Source organism: Pelodiscus sinensis, chromosome 2, assembly GCF_052426305.1.
Source record: "Pelodiscus sinensis isolate ZL-2025 chromosome 2, ASM5242630v1, whole genome shotgun sequence".
Lineage (NCBI taxonomy): Eukaryota > Metazoa > Chordata > Testudines > Trionychidae > Pelodiscus > Pelodiscus sinensis.
The window spans coordinates 119,953,951-119,970,670 of record NC_143053.1 but is presented as its reverse complement, the minus strand read 5'-3'; the positions used below and the strand labels follow the sequence as shown (position 1 = coordinate 119,970,670).

At 44.0% G+C, this 16,720-nt stretch overlaps 1 protein-coding gene across 4 annotated transcripts in view; it reads left to right on the top strand.

Moving 5' to 3' along the window:
* The window catches only part of LOC102449420 (serpin B6), a 131,720-nt gene that overhangs the window by 103,167 nt on the left and 11,833 nt on the right, over positions 1–16,720 (top strand). Inside the window, exons 1-3 of one of the 4 annotated variants that reach the window (XM_075921367.2) lie at positions 4,443–4,776; positions 7,712–7,775; positions 16,001–16,178. In XM_075921367.2, the coding sequence (XP_075777482.1) occupies positions 16,011–16,178 (168 nt within the window). In that variant the 5' untranslated portion in view covers positions 4,443–4,776; positions 7,712–7,775; positions 16,001–16,010. Of the gene's footprint in view, positions 1–4,442; positions 4,777–7,711; positions 7,776–16,000; positions 16,179–16,720 lie in introns of those variants that run through there. The other 3 variants (XM_089776411.1, XM_075921366.2, XM_075921368.2) reach the window with 3 other exon arrangements.

The window sequence follows — 16,720 nt, the reverse complement described above, 5'->3', positions numbered from 1 at the left end:
GCCTATCCTGAAACTCTGAGTTTCTTAAAAGCTATGCTGCTGTGGCTCACAGCCCTGACCCCAAAAGCAAGCAGATATGTATACTTTTCGCTGAGTGACTCCAACATCCTCCCAGTCCCAAATTTCTTCAGAACTTCCTGCCCTGTAGTGTCCAGCCCTCTTACTGAACACTAGCAGAAGTTAAATTCACTTCTCCTTTAAAGAGATAGTGCACTGCAACTAATTAAGATAACGGGTGGATAAATGCTCCGCTTCAATAAAGCACAGAGTTGGCTTAATTAAAACTAAGTTTTTTAACAAAAGGACATAGGTTTAAATGATATCAAGTAGAAATAATGGAGATAAAAATGGTTACAAACCAACAGAAGTAAAAAAATGCTTCTAAGACTAAAATGTAACTTAATCAGCTAAAGTTCTTGTTCAAGATAGTTTCCCTACTTACAGCAACTTCTCCAATATGACTGGCTGTTTCAGCCAGGATCCACACTTACAGTTTTAAATGCTGATTTCTTTAGTCCCTCAAGAAATAGATAAGATTTGGGTTCTCTCCCCTTCCTTTTTATATTCTAGTAAACCTTTGAAATATATTCTTTGAGAAGTGAGCCCAAACAAGGCATCTCTTTTGCTAGAAGGCAGATGTCCTGCTGTTTTTCCAAAATTCAACTAATCTATTTCAAGAAGTAGGAAGGCTTCCTGGTGCACTCTCAATCCTTGTTAAGACTGTTAAGTGATCATCTGACCCCTCCACCCCCTTGCATGCCTGATGACTTTTTTCACCTTGCATGTAAATATACCTTTATCTTTGGACATACCTTTTTATTTTAGAATTGCTCACACACTGTGCCACTTTGAAGAACAAAAATATTAAGGCATATAGGTGATAGAGAATTTCTCCCTTATATATTTATATATAATCTAATTAAAGACCTATGATTATGAGAGTGCCCAAGGCCTACAAAAACCTTAATCTGTCTTTGGTCCATGGCCACTTTAAACCTAGCCCCAGTCTAGTGCTTAATAATTAACTTTCTTATTCATGGGTATTACAGATCTGGATATAAAGGGTAACTGAAAACACAACTAGTCCTGTATGTAAATCCCAGGTGCCACCAGGCCAGTTAATGATAAAGATTCAGCATTATCCCTGAATTTCACAATATTTGCTTTGACTTATATTTTTATGAAGTTTTTCCCCACCCAAAAATATATTTTCTTGTGTTCTTGCAGAGTTTTAAAATATACATTTAACCTATATAGCATTCCATTTGGATCTATACCATCCTGTCTAAATGACAGATGCTGGACCACGTAGAGTCAGTCTGCTGAGCCTACGTTGTACATTCATGTGTAGCACTAAAAGCATTAATAAATCAATAACAACACTTCTCACAGAAGATATGAAAATCAACATTAGGCCAAATCCTTCTCCCACTGACTTCATTGAGTGTGTGATCCAGCTGATTGAAGTGTTATCACAGACTGTTAAAAAAATGTTAGTGATCCTACTGTCTGCTATATAATACATTTGAAAGTATACAAAGCTGTTAACTATCACTAGTTTAAATTTTCACTTTGAAAATTAGCATTTTGGAAATTACTATAATTGCATAAAACCTAAGACAAAAGCATGTGAAATTCAGTCCTCACTAGAAGCTCTCTAAACTAAACATTTATATTTAGTGAAACCATTCTTCACCTCCCTAACCTTCCAATTCAGTTTTCACTGACATAGGAAAGACTCTGTATGAGAAACTAAACATTCTGCCAAATACTTTTTGACAATGTTGGCATAGAGTTATCGGACTGGCCTTCCCTCCCCAGCCAGTGAACTTGTTGTCTTTGACATTTTATGACCAGCTACTGTTTGTTGCTCATACTAATGTTTTTTCCAGTTCCTGATCTTTTGAAAATGTTTGTAAATTAAATTTCCTAACAGCTCTTTGCTGATGAGCTCAACTTTCACCAGCATGCCCCAATCTAACCGTAATAGTTATAGACATATGATCCAAAACCTTCAGCATTCAAACAACATTAATGTGTTGTTAATGCAATTACTGGTTGTAATATTCACCTATTCCTATATATCAGTATCAGTAATAAAGTGGAAAAATAAAAATAGGCTTTCAGTTCAAGAATGCAGTTTAGCAATGGTGTTTGTTATTCACGCACGTTCCAATGTGCTTTTAGCTGATATTTTACTCCATTATTCTAGTGTATGAAGTGCATTTAAAGCAATAAAAATGCTGTGTATTTTTACTAATCAAATTAGTGATTTATATTATTTTAGATAAGTATCAGTTTTATTATGCTATTCAAAGCACTGTCAATAGTTACAGTATATTTTCATCCTTGCCATTTCAAAATCATAACAACTTAGCCAAAGTTGATTGTGCCTAACTAAGGTCTTGTCTACGATTACCAGGAGATCGGCGCTGCGGGAATTGATCTCCCAGGGGCTGATTTAACACGTCTAGTAAATATCTGCTAAATCGACCACTGACCATACTTCCGTCAACTCGGGTACTCCACCAGATCCTGAAGATAAGGAGAGTCGATGACAGAGTTTCTCCTATCAGCCCCCCACAGTGGGGAACATGGCAACTTGATCTCTAAGGAACTTGAACTCTTAACTATTATGTAGCTGGAGTTTCATGCCTCAGTTCAGTGGTGCCCGCGGGCGCCATAGCACCCGCCGGGCCATTTCTGTGCGCCCGCCGAGTGATTGGGGCTGGCCCCGCTCCAGAGCTTGCGACGCGGGGGGGGGGGGGGGCGCCAGCCCTGGGCGCGCAGCACATGGGCAGCCCAGCCCCCGGGCATATGGAGCATGGGCTGTGCCGGACCCAAGAGTGTGGCGTATGGGTGTCCCTGCCCCTGGGCATGTGGCAGAAGAGCAGCGCTGGCCCCAGGCGTGTGGCGCATGGGCTGTTCCAGCCCCGGGCATGCAGTGTATGGGCAGCCCCGCCCCTGGGCACACAGCACAGGAGTTGCGCCAGCTCCGGGCACATGGCATATGGGTAGCTCCATCCTTAGGCGTGAAGCACAGGAGTGGTACCGGCCCCGGGAGTGCGGCGCATGGGTGGCGCCGGCACCCGGCATGCAGTGTACGCGCGGCCCCTCCCCCGGATGCCCGGCAAATGAGTGGCCCCACCCCTAGGTGCTCGGCAGCCCCAAAAGGTTGGGGGCCTTAGTTCAACATTGCCCCCTAGTGTAGACCTAGCTTGAGATTAGATTGTGTTGCATTAGATTGCAAAATGGTATTTAAAATCATGTTATTTAAAATGTTATTTAACACAGTTGGTAAAATAACATTTCCTTTTCCTAGTTTATGCAGGGTGCCAGCATGTATGCAATTTAACCCCCATATAACTCAAAGCAGCAGAAAAGTCTGTGTGCAAGCTTCTCTGAACACAAGTTGCTCACTAAAAAAAAGAAAATACTCATAACTTTACCTTTATATGTCCCCAAATATCTATAGAGTCAGACACCAAACCAAATACAACTTTGGCATGTGCATGAGGTTAGTGAATTTGAATTCTCTTTCTGAAGTTAGTTTGGCCCAGATTTCATGTTGAAATTTGCTTTGTGCCAGGTGCTTGGGATAACACTGGACTGGAGTTTTATTTGTTCAGCTGCTTAACAAGTCTATTTTCACATCACAACTGCACCATATTCAGAACAAATACTGACAAGAACTATTTGTCTTAGCAAGCAGGGTTTATGCAGCCAGAAAGAAATACTATAAAACTAATTCTATAAAAACAAAAACGAATAAATCTCACTTTTATAGAGAAGCACACAGGTCCACAGAAAATATAATGAACCAGCTGTGCACTTCCTGCACCAGTGAAAAACCCTCTCTCTAGACAAAATACAGGACTATGTAGCACTTTAAAGACTAACAAGATGGTTTATTAGATGATGAGCTTTCGTGGGCCAGACCCACTTCCTCAGATCAAATAATGGAAGAAAATAGTCACAACCATATATACCAAAGGATACAATTAAAAAAAATGAACACACGTGAAAAGGACAAATCACATTACAGAACAGAAGGGGGATGGGGGGGGGGAGAGGAAACAGTTTGCACAATACACATTTGCAGCTAAATCTGACACAGAACATTCCTCTCTCGGCTCCAGTCTACATAAACGCAAATAAATTTTCTCTTACACCCACATCACTCTCCTCCTTCAGTGCCACGATGTATTAACTATTAGTATGGACTTTTGATCTGGTAGAACAATATCCGAGAGAGGCCAGGAATTCACAGCACAGTGGTGAGGCCACTCCCTCTCACACAGGCATCGGACTGCCCCCTCCAACCTGAACCCTCACAAACACGCGGCTCCTCCACCCAGGCCTCTGCTCACCGCTCTCCTCTCGCAGCGCTGGGGGGGGGGAGAGGGCGCTTTGGAGGCGCGAGCCACGCTGCAACTCAGAGCAAAGGGCCCCAGCGGCGCGCTCAGCCCAGGCATGAGCAGCGGGCGCTTGGTTCGTCCAGGCTCGCTAGCGGGCCGGCCTCAAGTCACGGGGCTGCACGTAATTTGATCCGGCCGGATACACATCGCTCCTACCCCGCCCAGGCACCTCGGGACGGCCGGAGGGAGGCTGGGCGATTACAACGCCCCTGGCGGGCTCCCCGCCTTTCCGGGAGGAGGGATCCCGGGGCGCCGCGGCGCTAACACCCGCCCGAAGCCACCGCCCCTCTCAGCCCCGCTGCCGCCGCCACAGCGACGCCGGCAAGAGCAGCAGCAGCAGCAGCAGGACCCCGCACCGGTACCGCCCCCCCCCTTCTCCTTCTCCCGCCCTCCCCCGCCGCGGGCTCTCGGACCCAGCCCCGGGGAGCGGCGGGGACTGGAGTTTCCTTTCCACCCTGGGGCTCCGGCGGGGAGGAGACGCTGGGAGCCAGAGTCCGCGCTCGGCCGCTGCCCCGGCTGGTGACAGCTGGGGTGAAAGTAACGTAGGGAGGTTAGGTCCTGGCTGTTAGCCAGGCTGGGTAAGGCATGGCGTCCCCAGCCTCTGTTTGCCACAGGGTGGAGATGGATGGCAGGAGAGCGATCACTTGATCATTACCTGTTCGATTCACTCCCTCTGGGGCACCTGGCATTGGCCACTGTCAGCAGACAGGGCACTGGCAGGGCCAGCTCGAGCCATTCCTGTGCCCTGGGCAGCGGGCATGCGATGCATGCATGGCTCCACCCATGGGCGCATGGCACATGCACGGACCCGCCCCTCAGCACGCTGCGCCCCTAAGAGCTGCCATCAGGCACCGCGTGGCCCCCAGCCCAGGGTGCACAGCACCTGATAGCAGCTCTAAGGGGCGCCGGGCAGCCCCTAGCCCTGGGCGCACGGCACCTGATGGCAGGTCTAAAGGGTGCTGCGTGGCCAGGTGCACGGTGCCCCTTACAGCTGCCATCCGGTGCCCCCCATAGATTGGCACCCCGGTCAGTTGCCTGGCTAGCCCCACCTCCTTAATCCAGCCCTGGGTACTGGGTTGGATGGACTTTTGTTCTGACCCAATATGGCCATTCTTATGTTAACTTACATTTCTTACCAGTGCTGTTGTCTGGAAACGCTGGGAGTTGCCACAGTACCTGTAAGAAATGGAAGGGGGGGGCTCAAGACTGGGGGCTTGGGTAGGTATGTGTAGGGTGAAATGTGGGGTGAAGGGACACAAGGCGGGGGCAGTCCTGGTTGTGACTAGGGATGTTACCCCATTGCATGATTTTAACAGTCTCGGCGGTTACAGGGTTACCTGCACTATAAAGCTAAACCTCCTCAGGAGTGGGGCTTGCAGCTTCCTGCCTGTCTGGCTCCCCAGGGAGAAGGCTTAGCTGACTGTAATCAACACCATTAATCAATAAGCATCTGCTCGGTCGTTTACACTTAAACATTCCCAGTTGTGACCCTGTGCCATGCTGCTCCGGTTCCTCATCAAATAGGAGCTGTGGGGGCAACACCCATAGACCAGGAAGGGAAGTAGGAGTGATGGGGGGAAAGCAGCAGTACCCCTTGGGCTCCTGGCCTTGTGTTTGGTGGCTCTGCTGCCAGCCTTGTGCACTGGGGTCCAAGTTGCCAACTGTATGCACCAGGGACCCAGCTGCTGGGTCAGTGCACCCTGGGTTCTCCTGCTGGCCCTGTACACCCAGGGCTTTGCTGCCAGCCCCAGGCACTGGGGCCTTTGTTTCTGTCCTCATCTTTGGGCGGTGGGGAAGGACAGGAGAAAGGGGGATGGATCAGAGCTCTGTTCCCCAGTTGGCTATTCTTATTGGTGCATCCGCTGTACACACCATTGCTTTGGTTAAAGCAATCCAGAGCTTGGGGTGGGGGAATTCTTATGTCTGTCAGGTGAGTTTTGTTTCTCTGCAGTGACTGGGACAGTGTGTTTAGTAGCCATGAACCAAACTGTAACCCCCAGGTGTGATGGAAACCACTTCCAGCTAGGGGATGTGGCAGCACCTTAGTTCCAGCAGCATCCTATACTCTGGTGGGATGGGGTGAGAGCAAGGACGGAAGTCTGCCTGTGGGAGTGGGGGATGAGACAAGAGTCAAGCTCCTAACAGACCAGACTGAAACTTGAATTCACAACTCAGTAGGTGTCTCTGGCCTGTCCCTGCCTTGAGAAGGTGCTTCAGCCTGTGGTTTCCTTCTGCCAGTAAGACCAGCAAGAGGAGATGGTCCTTTATAACCTGTGATTCTAAATACCTTGCACTGGGTTTTCTAGTGCCAGCTAAGGACTCTCCCCTGGCTTCTATGCAGGTAGGGTAGGACAGAACTAGTGGATGTAATACATGCAGCATGGGAATTTATTAAATCCATTGCACATATACTAGCCCTGCCTTAAAAAACCCCAACAAATGGTCTGGTAGCACTTTACAGACTAACAAAACATGTAAATGGTATCATGAGCTTTCATGGGCACAGCCCACTTCTTCAGATGACCGGAGTGGGCTGTGCCCATGAAAGCTCATGATGCCATCTACATGTTTTGTTAGTCTTTAAAGTGCTACCAGACCATTTGTTGTTTTTTCCTGTAACAGACTAACTCTCCTATCCTCTGTAGCTCTTCCTAGACTGCTGAGTCTCTCAGGAGAGTCTTGGGCAATGGGAGGTTCCTGGCACTGCTATTTACTTAGTCACTAAAACATAGCATATGTCTTTAAATAAATTCCTGCAATGAATCTACCACCATTATATTTATATGCTCTGTCTAGTGGCATAATTTACACTACCTTTGACAAGACTGAGCCTAACACTGTGTCTCTGCCCTGAAGATTTTACAATCCACTGCAAAACCCACATGTTGTTTTGGTTGGCATTTCAAATAAGTATATAATATTGTAGCTATGTTGGTCCCAGGCTATAAAAGAGACAAGATGAGTGAGGTAGTAGTTCTTATTTGACCAACTTCTGTTAGTGAGAGACCAGCTTTTAAATTTAAGCTATGCGAAACTCTTCTTTATTTTTTCAAGACCTGGAGAAGTCTGAAAACTTGTCTCTTCTTGCCTACAGAAGTTGATCTAATAAAAACTGTTACCTCCCCCTCCACCTTGCCTTTCTAATAAGTTAAATTCATTGGAAGGTTGGACTACGGGCCTGAATTACATTTTAATTGAAAGGTTGGGATTATATTTTCTGACTCATTGCTTGTATTATAAACATTATGGGTTCCTCACTTTCTGTCCTTATTTCTGTCTTTCTTTCCAAATAGAGCTGACTATATTTCTGAAAGTATATGACATTCTGGTCACCAGATAGTCTTGTATTATTTCAGGGTAAGAAAAGCTTTTTCTTTTTGGGGAGGTGGAGCTAGCCACTTATGGGTGCACACTTTGGGCCTCAGTCCTGTAACAAGCCCTGCACAAAGTCCCACTTAATGGAATGGTCATTGCTTTCTGGAGTCCTACCAGACCACTGAGATCTAGCCATGCAGACTTAAACAGGATTGTGGCTTTAATTTTTAAGATAATTATAGATCTGCACATACATTACAACTTGTTTAAATACTGCTTTTGACTTATCTCCCATTATGTTCCTACAAAGGATGTTAAAGACTAGTCGACTATCCAATAAGCATTTGCTTATTGGATAGTTTTTTGCCTAGTCAACTAGTTGATAGGCACTTCCACATTCCTCCTTTGAAATGTACAAGATCCCTCACTGGGACTCTTGTACATTTCAAAGAAGGCATGCGGAACTCCACATACAGCTTGGGGCCAGCAGGAAGTCCTGTTGACTCCGGGCTGCATGCGGATGCCTTCTTTGAAATGCACAAGAGTCCCCACTGATCCTGGGCTCCATGCTACGCTGCATGCGGTTAGGAGCCTGGGGTCAGCTTCTCGGCCATGGATGTATGATTTAAAGGGACAGCTGTCGAACAGCTGATATGCGGATCAGTTGTGTGGCAGCTGGCCCTTTGAACCATGTATCTGTGGGGAAATGCCACGGGGAGCATGGGATCAGCTGAGGAATCCCCAGCTGACCCCGGGCTCCTAGCGGCATGCAGCATAGCCTGGAGTCAGCGGGGGACTCTGAGTCCCACACTGATCCTGGACTCCATGGCTTTGAAATGCACAAGAGTCACCGCTGGGGACTCCTGTGCATTTCAAAGAAGGCACTCCCATGCAACCCGGAGTCAGCGGAACTTCTCACTGGCCCTAGGCTGTACACAAAGTTCCACATTCCTCGTTTGAGAAGGCAGGGGCTCCTGTACATTTCAAAGGAGGAATGCAGAAGTGCCTATCAACTAGTCGATGGAAATTCCATAGACTAGTCAATTAATTGCATTTTAACATCCTTAGTTTCCACACACGGAGAGAGAAATATAAACATACACAGTTTTTTAAAATTATGAAATGAAATTTTAAAACTCAGAAACTACAGCATTCAGAAAGTGGAGAATAGATTTTTGTAATCTGTTCAACAACACCACCCAGATGTCATGTTTATTATTTGTTCCCAGCAGCACCGTAATGCCTTAGGAACTTTTCAGTCATTAAAAAGAAGTCATCCGTGCTCTGATGAGGTTACAACAAATTAAGAAAGTTGCAATTTGGTTGTGTAGTTATGAAAAGGTTTTAAAAACACAATGTTTTGTTCATTTGCCCCTTTATTCTGTGTCTCACAAATTATTTCCAGCTACTTGTAACTTTCTCACAGTCATAAGTGCTAGCACAGGGAAATTATGTGTGCTGAGCAAAATCTTAAATCATGTAAGTAATCAGTTGGCTGGCTTCTTTGGAGTGGACTTTTGGCAAGGATTTAAATATGGAGATTGAAGTTGCTTTGCACATTGATTCAAGAAAGATGTTTCATGCCTGGAAGAAGATTGGTAGTACAGGCTCTTTAATCTAGTATGCAGAGACACAACAAGATTCTGTGGCTGGAAGTTGAAGCTTAACTAAATCAACTGGATAGTAAAGTGCACGTTTTTAACAGGGAGGATAATTAATCATTGGAATAATTTACTAAAACACTTGGTGGAGTATCAGTCACTTCACATTTTTAAATTAAGATATGCTGTAGTTAAACAATAAATCAGCGTTTCCTAATCTATGGGCTGCGGCCCGGTACCGGGCTGCGGGAAAAAAACACCGGGCCTCAGCGTGGCTGCCAGGGTGTTCCGGGCTCCCGGACTGACCGTTCAGCGCTGGGTTCCTCAGGCCCTCAGCCAGGTTGGGCGGATGCAGACGTATGTTTCAGTCTCCCAGCAGACGCATAGTGAGGGTTACCAAGTGAGTTCTTATTGCTGGCTGTGGAGGGGGGAGGAGGGGTTGGAGATGGGCTGCAGGGAAGCAGGGTCGGGGCAGTGGAGCTGCCCGGGGGAGATAGGGAGGGGACTGGCCGGCGGAAGCAGGGCTGGCCAGGGGAGATCGCACGGGTGGGAACCAGCTGGTGGGGGCAGTGGGGCTGGCCAGGGGAGATCGTGGGGTGGGGGGACGGGACTAGCTGACAGAAGCAGGGCTGGCCGGGGGGGAAAGGAGGAGCAGTGGGCTGGCCAGGGGAGGTCGCGGGGGTGGGAACCAGCTCACGGGGGCAGTGAGGCTGGCTGCGGCAGACCGCAGGGCTGGCTGGGGAACTGGCCGGCAGAAGCAGGGCTGGCAGGGGGTGGGCAGTGGGGCTGGCCAGGGGAGATCGCGGTGGGGAGGGGAAGAACCAGCTGGCAGAAGCAGGGCTGGCTGGGGGGGGCAGGAGCAGTGGGGCTGGGCCAGGGGAGATCGTGGGGGGAGGAGGTGGGAAACAGGGGCAGCAGGGCTTGCCAGGAGAGATCGGGAGAGAATCGGCTGGCGGAGACAGCTGGGCTGGCCGGGGGGGGGGGGGGGGGGAGAGAATAGGCCAGCGGGGAGCGGGACAGTTCAGGGTGCACGCAGCTCCTGAATAAAAATGTAAAAGCAGTGCCTTTCAAATATCCCCACTGCTGACAGTGAGGTTTAAAGGCACTGCAATGTGTCAGAATGGAGAGAACCTGGTGTATTCACCATCCAGATTGAGAATATGGATAAAAAATTCCAAAGATGGTATCAGCTTTCTGAAAATAAATGAGCCCCTTTTCAATACATGATGTGATGGTGCAGGGTTTTATTGGATTACAGTCCATTTTTCCAATCCATATTCCCTTAACTTGCTGGTAAGAATATTGTGGGTGGCCGTATCAAAAGCTTTGCTAAAACTGGCTCTGGGGGCTTTGGGAGGAGCCAAAACACCTTATTTGCATATTTGTAATTTGCTTAATGAATATGCAAATATGCAAATGACTGTTACCAGTCCTCTGAAAGCTCGTGAATGGATTTACTGGTCCCTGTGTCAAAAAGTTTGGGAACCCCTGCCATAAATTATTGGGAAGCATCTTCACATGCTCACAAGGAGAGTGAAGTTCAAAGGCTATACAAAGGGTCATGAAAGACCACTGTGATCCTTTATAATCTGAGTTCTCTACAAACTTGATGTTTGCAAACACTGATAGGCTGTACGGAATCAGGCAAAGTGTGTGTGTGTACATGCGTGCGAAGTAAGAATTGGGAGCAGCCAAAGAAGATAGACCAGTTGTTGGGCAGAGTCTTGAAGTCAAGAACAAGAAACTTTTTAACATAATGTGATTTGGAAGGGGAGCAAGCCTTTAATCAGCAAATTCTTCATTTCTTCTAGGTTCCCATTCTTACTCCATAACTTCTTGTTTGATTCAGCTAGATTTCTTGAATATGTATACATTAAGTCAAATATTTAAACAGAGATGGAGCACACTGCTACCTGACACATGCCTCAGATGCACTCTGAGCAATATGAAATTAAGTACTCTTTAGCAGATAGCCTCTTAATAATTTTGTGAGTTTTAAAATATATCAATTCTAAAAAAGGTAATTCTTATTCTCATGTATATGGAGTTCAGCAGTTTTCAAATACATATGATTTTTCCCCAATATTGACTTTAATCCTCAATTTTTATTTTACTTCAGTAATTAGAGCAGAAAGACACTGAGGGCTTCCCCAATTTTATTCTGTCTGCCTTGGACTGATGGACCTTTTGGCAGCTGGGAAATAGCCAGCACATAGGGCATGCATTAATCAAGCTTTCTCTCACCCAGAACACCACTTAATACTGAAGAATATGGAAAGTAAAAATAAAATTGACCTTTTCTCTTATGTTGCATCATATAAAATTGAAGAGAACTGTCTTCCCCTCCCACTCAACAAGTGGAATGTGAGCAGGCCATCCCAAGGAGTGTAGTTCTTGGCCAATGGACAGATTACTTAGCAACTGCTATTTATGAATAGTTAAACCAGAGCTATTGTGTTGTGTGGCACAAGTGACAACTTCTAAAAGTGCAAATTAGTCATGCTGAGCTTATATCAATGACTTCACACACACTAATGTTCATGAAGTCTAATTTTTCAATCTTTAACTAAACCTCTAGTCTTCTAGGCAGATCCATTCCTTAGCCGTTTAGCTCCAAGTGATGAATAAAAAACAGTAGGTTGGGCAACAGGTTTGAATCAGGAATAAAGCAATGCTAAACGTAATTGCCCCCATTAGATTGGTTCCTTTGAGACTTTCATTTTAAACACAACAAACTTTCTCAAAGTGAACAACTCCTAAAAGAAACAACTCTGTTTGAGAATGCTCACACTAAACATTCATGTTATGGTCCTGTGGAAGGGATGTGGATGCAAGTAGGCGTATGTCTACACTACATAGCTCCGTCGACGGAGCCATGTAGATGAACTTTGTAGACATAGCAAAATGAAGCAGTGATTTAAATAATCGCCGCTTTATTTACATCAAAATGGCTGCTGCGCTGTGCTGATCAGCTGTTTGTCTGGACGCTCGGTGGTCGACATCAACTGTCAACCCTTTGTCAACCGTCCTTTATGCCTCGTGGGATGAGGTTTACTGGGATGGTCGACAAAGGCTTTTGATGTCGACCGCCGAGTGTCCAGACTACTGCGCTGTGCTGGCAAACAGCTGATCGGCACAGCACGGCAGCCATTTTGATGTAAATGAAACGGCGATTATTTAAATCACCGCTTCATTTTGCTGTGTCTACAAAGCTCATCTACATGGCTCCATCGATGGAGCCATGTAGTATAGACATACCCTAGGTGACCACCTAACAACCTAGATGGATTATCTTTGCATCCCTGTTAATGTAAACATGGTCAGTAAGTTTGGAGACTTCATGAGTCTGACAGTTTTGTCTTCCACTTCTTCCCAAACCTGCTCACTGCACTTCGCTGTCAGACCATATATTAATGGAACTACCTTGTTGGCAAAACAGAAGTCTTATCTGTATGAAGCTGTCAGGACCATGATATTCTGTAACCTAGAAATCCAACACAAATAATAACAGACTTGGACTAGATAATCTAATCTCTGATCTCAGTCAATATGTGTAGTCAGTTAGAACAACAGTAGAGAAATAATCAAAAGTCATGTCTTATTTGATGGGAGATCATCAGCTGTTGACATACTGCTTTGAAGATACTGCAGTGGGCAGACCTAAGTACATCAACTTCAGCTATGTTATTCAAGTAGCTGAAGTTGTGTAATTTAGGTTGATGGCCTGCAGTAGTATAGACAAAGCCTAAGTGTAGCCTGCTACAGTATGCATACTACAAAGGATGTTTTAAACTGAAAACTTGGGAAGTTCCGAAGGGCATGATGGTATTTTTCTTCCAATGCTTTAATAATAATAATTGTTTAGGTGGATAGAATCAAAATGGAAAATTTTGTTAAAAAAAAATGTAAATAACATTTTTTTAAACTTTCAAAATTGTGGTAGTACTGAGTTATCTCTGACAGGAAGATGTGGCGTTGCTTATCTTAGACCACAAAGTCCATGTCAAAACCATAAATAGAGTGTCTTCTGCTTACATTGCTGAAAGAAAATTTTTAGATAGAATTACATTTAAAATTTGCGGTGTTGCAACAATTCAACTTGCTAGTATTGTGTGTGTCTCGGGTCCTTTTTTGCTACAGCAGTGGTAAGATTCAGTGTGATTGGAGTATGGTTTCCAGAAGATGATTACAAAGACTTGCATGAGTATGCTACTGTACTGTACTTTATGCAGGGCAATTTTTTTTATTTTGTATAAGTCCCATGCGTTTAAGTGACAGCACTAAGTATTATCCTTAGATCAGTGTTGTAGAGTAAATGCCCTTCTTGCTACTTGAGCTCTGATAATTTTCAGAGTATGCCTCCAATTATCTAAACATCAGAGGATAATTAATGTAGTGTAGAAAATTCATCCTGGTTAATATCAGATTTAAAAGTGAAACCATTCTCACTGAAGCAGGAAAAAAATCTCCAACTAAACATTTTCATTTTGTGAGTACTGGAGGGCAATGGAGAATACTGCTTTTCTTTTTTATTTAAATCCTGTTTTTCTGCACTTTCCAAAATTTTCCAAAGCCTTTATCTTGCATCATTTACAGTAATGTTTTATATCAGAGAAATATACTTGATAGTTTTGTGGGCATGCTGAATAATGCTTCAGTTGATAGTAAGCCTTTTTCTGAGGTTGAAACAAGAAGTTAGTAGGGTGTGGTTTTTTCCTCTCTATGTTAAAGATGGTGAGTCAGGAATATGAATTTGTCATAGGATTGAGTTTAGCAACAGCAATAAACATACCAATATTAGTTACTGCCTTAGGATAAAAAAATGAGTCATTTCAAAGTTATTGTAACTGTCTGAGAGATCATAAAATGGCTGTAACCTTCTTATCTGAAGTTAATTTGCTATTATTATTTCAACTACTCATGTTGTAGATGGTTGGATCTGTAACCTCAGGTTAACATTTAACCCTCCCGCACTTCCTCCAAATATAGTGTTGGCACTTATTTTCTAACAATACCTGAAGTGCACGTGTTTACCTATGTATGTGAGGAAAAATTCTCTGTGGATTCCATTTTAAGTTCAATCTAAGATTTACAGTGCATGTTCCGGTGGTTGTTAGAGTAACCAAACATGGACTGAATCAGACTTTGAGTTTCTGGTAACACTGTAACAGGAAACAGTTTATAACCTCTAGATGTCATGATGACCAACAGTAGCTCATCTCTTCTCTTCCTTTTTAGATTCAGTGGGACAATAGGATGGAGGCTGGGTTCTGGGGCCCTCCCCCTTCATCAGTCTCAGTGCTAGCAGAGCCTGAATCCTGCACTGGAGTTTTATTGCCCTGTAGCCCAAGTCGACGGAACTATGCTAACCACATCCGTGGCTCCAGTCCTTCATTACAGTGTAGAAATAGCCTATGTGTCTTGCTGAAGGCCACGCAGAAAGTCTGTAGTAGAGCAGGGAGTTGCTGCTGTGGCTCCTATATTTCCAAATAGCCCTGTAATCAACAGACCCACCTTGTACAATAATGATTTCTTTGTTACTGTGCTGTAAGTGTGCATTTAAGAACTCCCCTAAAAAGCTAAATTGTCTTTGACAATATTTTTATTAGAAAGTTTCACTGACAGTTTTGTAGGGACTCTACAATTTGTTTTAGCTCCTTCTTGCCATATCAATAGGTAAATAAAACAATTGATTTATTAGTATTGCCTGCTGGCCATAGGTTCTGAAAATATGAAATATCAATCTGCTCTAATTGGGAGCTTTTCAGTAATTTCTTTATGCACAAGTGTATTTGCAACTGAGATGTTAGGAATGGAAGAGAAAAGGAAGTTTAAAAATTACAAACAAAAGGAATGAAACATTACAGAGTGAAGAGTTTCCTCTCACCCTCACGATCCCTCTCTCTTACTTCCCATTAAATTATTCATATTTCTCTTCCCATTTTTCCTCAATGTGCTATCTCTGCAGAAGTGGCACTCTTGCCCTCTAGAACATTTAGTCCCAGGATCCAATATGTATATTTCTACTGAGAAATAAGACAGTGCCCACAAAGTGGCCTAGAAAGCAATCGGAAGTAGTAGGTGACTATAACGCTAAGGAGTCAAAAAGGCAGATGTTAATAGAACTTTACACCCAAAATCAGTTTTTGGTTGATTAAGAAAGTTACTAACCAAGATCATAGAGAACATGCAGTGAATATTTTACACCAGAATATCTAATATAAATTCAAATAATTATGAACTACAGATTGTATTAAAGTTGAGACTTTAAATATTACAGAGTTGTGACTTAAACATGTCTCCAATAATGACTATTAAATATAGAACAAATTCAACATCAGCTGCTAAAATTTTGATCACAAGCATAAATATGAAATTGTCTAGTCACAGTCTGCTAGCTAAGTGCTGAATTCTCAAAAAGCAATGTATTGAAACTCAGCACGAATCATAGAGGATTGGAAAACTTTGCAATTTGTGTTTATCCCACTTGTTATCTCAACTTATATGATACTGTGCTAGCATCTGAGGTTGTGTAAAACCAGTATAGTTCGACTGACTTTAATGGAAGTTTGGTAATTCATGCCAGCTGAGAATGTGTCACATTAAATACTCATATTTTTAAATCTGTGCCTTATATGATCTTTCTTTTATGTTTTTATTTTACAGATTCTGAACCATGGATAACGTCAGAAAAGCAAACACCACCTTTGCACTCAGCTTATTCAGAAAGCTGAGTGAAAATGCCACTACACAGAATTTATTCTTTTCTCCTTTGAGCATTTCCTCTGCTTTGGCCATGGTGTTCTTGGGTGCAAAGGGTAACACTGAATGCCAGATGGCAAAGGTATGTCTGGATAAATGTGAACCATTTAACTTTTCTCTAAAAGCTGAACCATGGATCTCCATTGTATGTTCTGTACCCTGTACTTACGCAAAACTCCCATTATCCTCTTAGCATGTCCGAGAGTACAATTTTGCTGGCATTTTACAGCTGAGGAAAAAGAGCTCTCTAGCTGCCTAAAGATTTAGATAACTTCTTCAACTAAATTCTCTGGGATTAATATCAGATTAAACTAATAATCGACATCTTAAAAATATAGCTGGGAGCATTTTCTTAAAATCAGTTTCCCTTGAAAGTATTATGTTGGGCAACCAAAAATCACTTAGAAAATTGATTTTATGCAGCTACACTCCTAGGCTATGTCTAGACTGCTCCCTCTTGTGCAAAAAAAATGCACGAGGTGAAGCGTGGAATATCGCCGTGCCTCATTTGCATAATTAATGAGGCTCTGTTTTTGCACAAGAGGCTTTAGCACAAAAAGGAGCTGTCTATACGGCTCCTTTTTGCACAAAACCCCCCTCTTGTGCGAGAGCCATTCTTCCTCT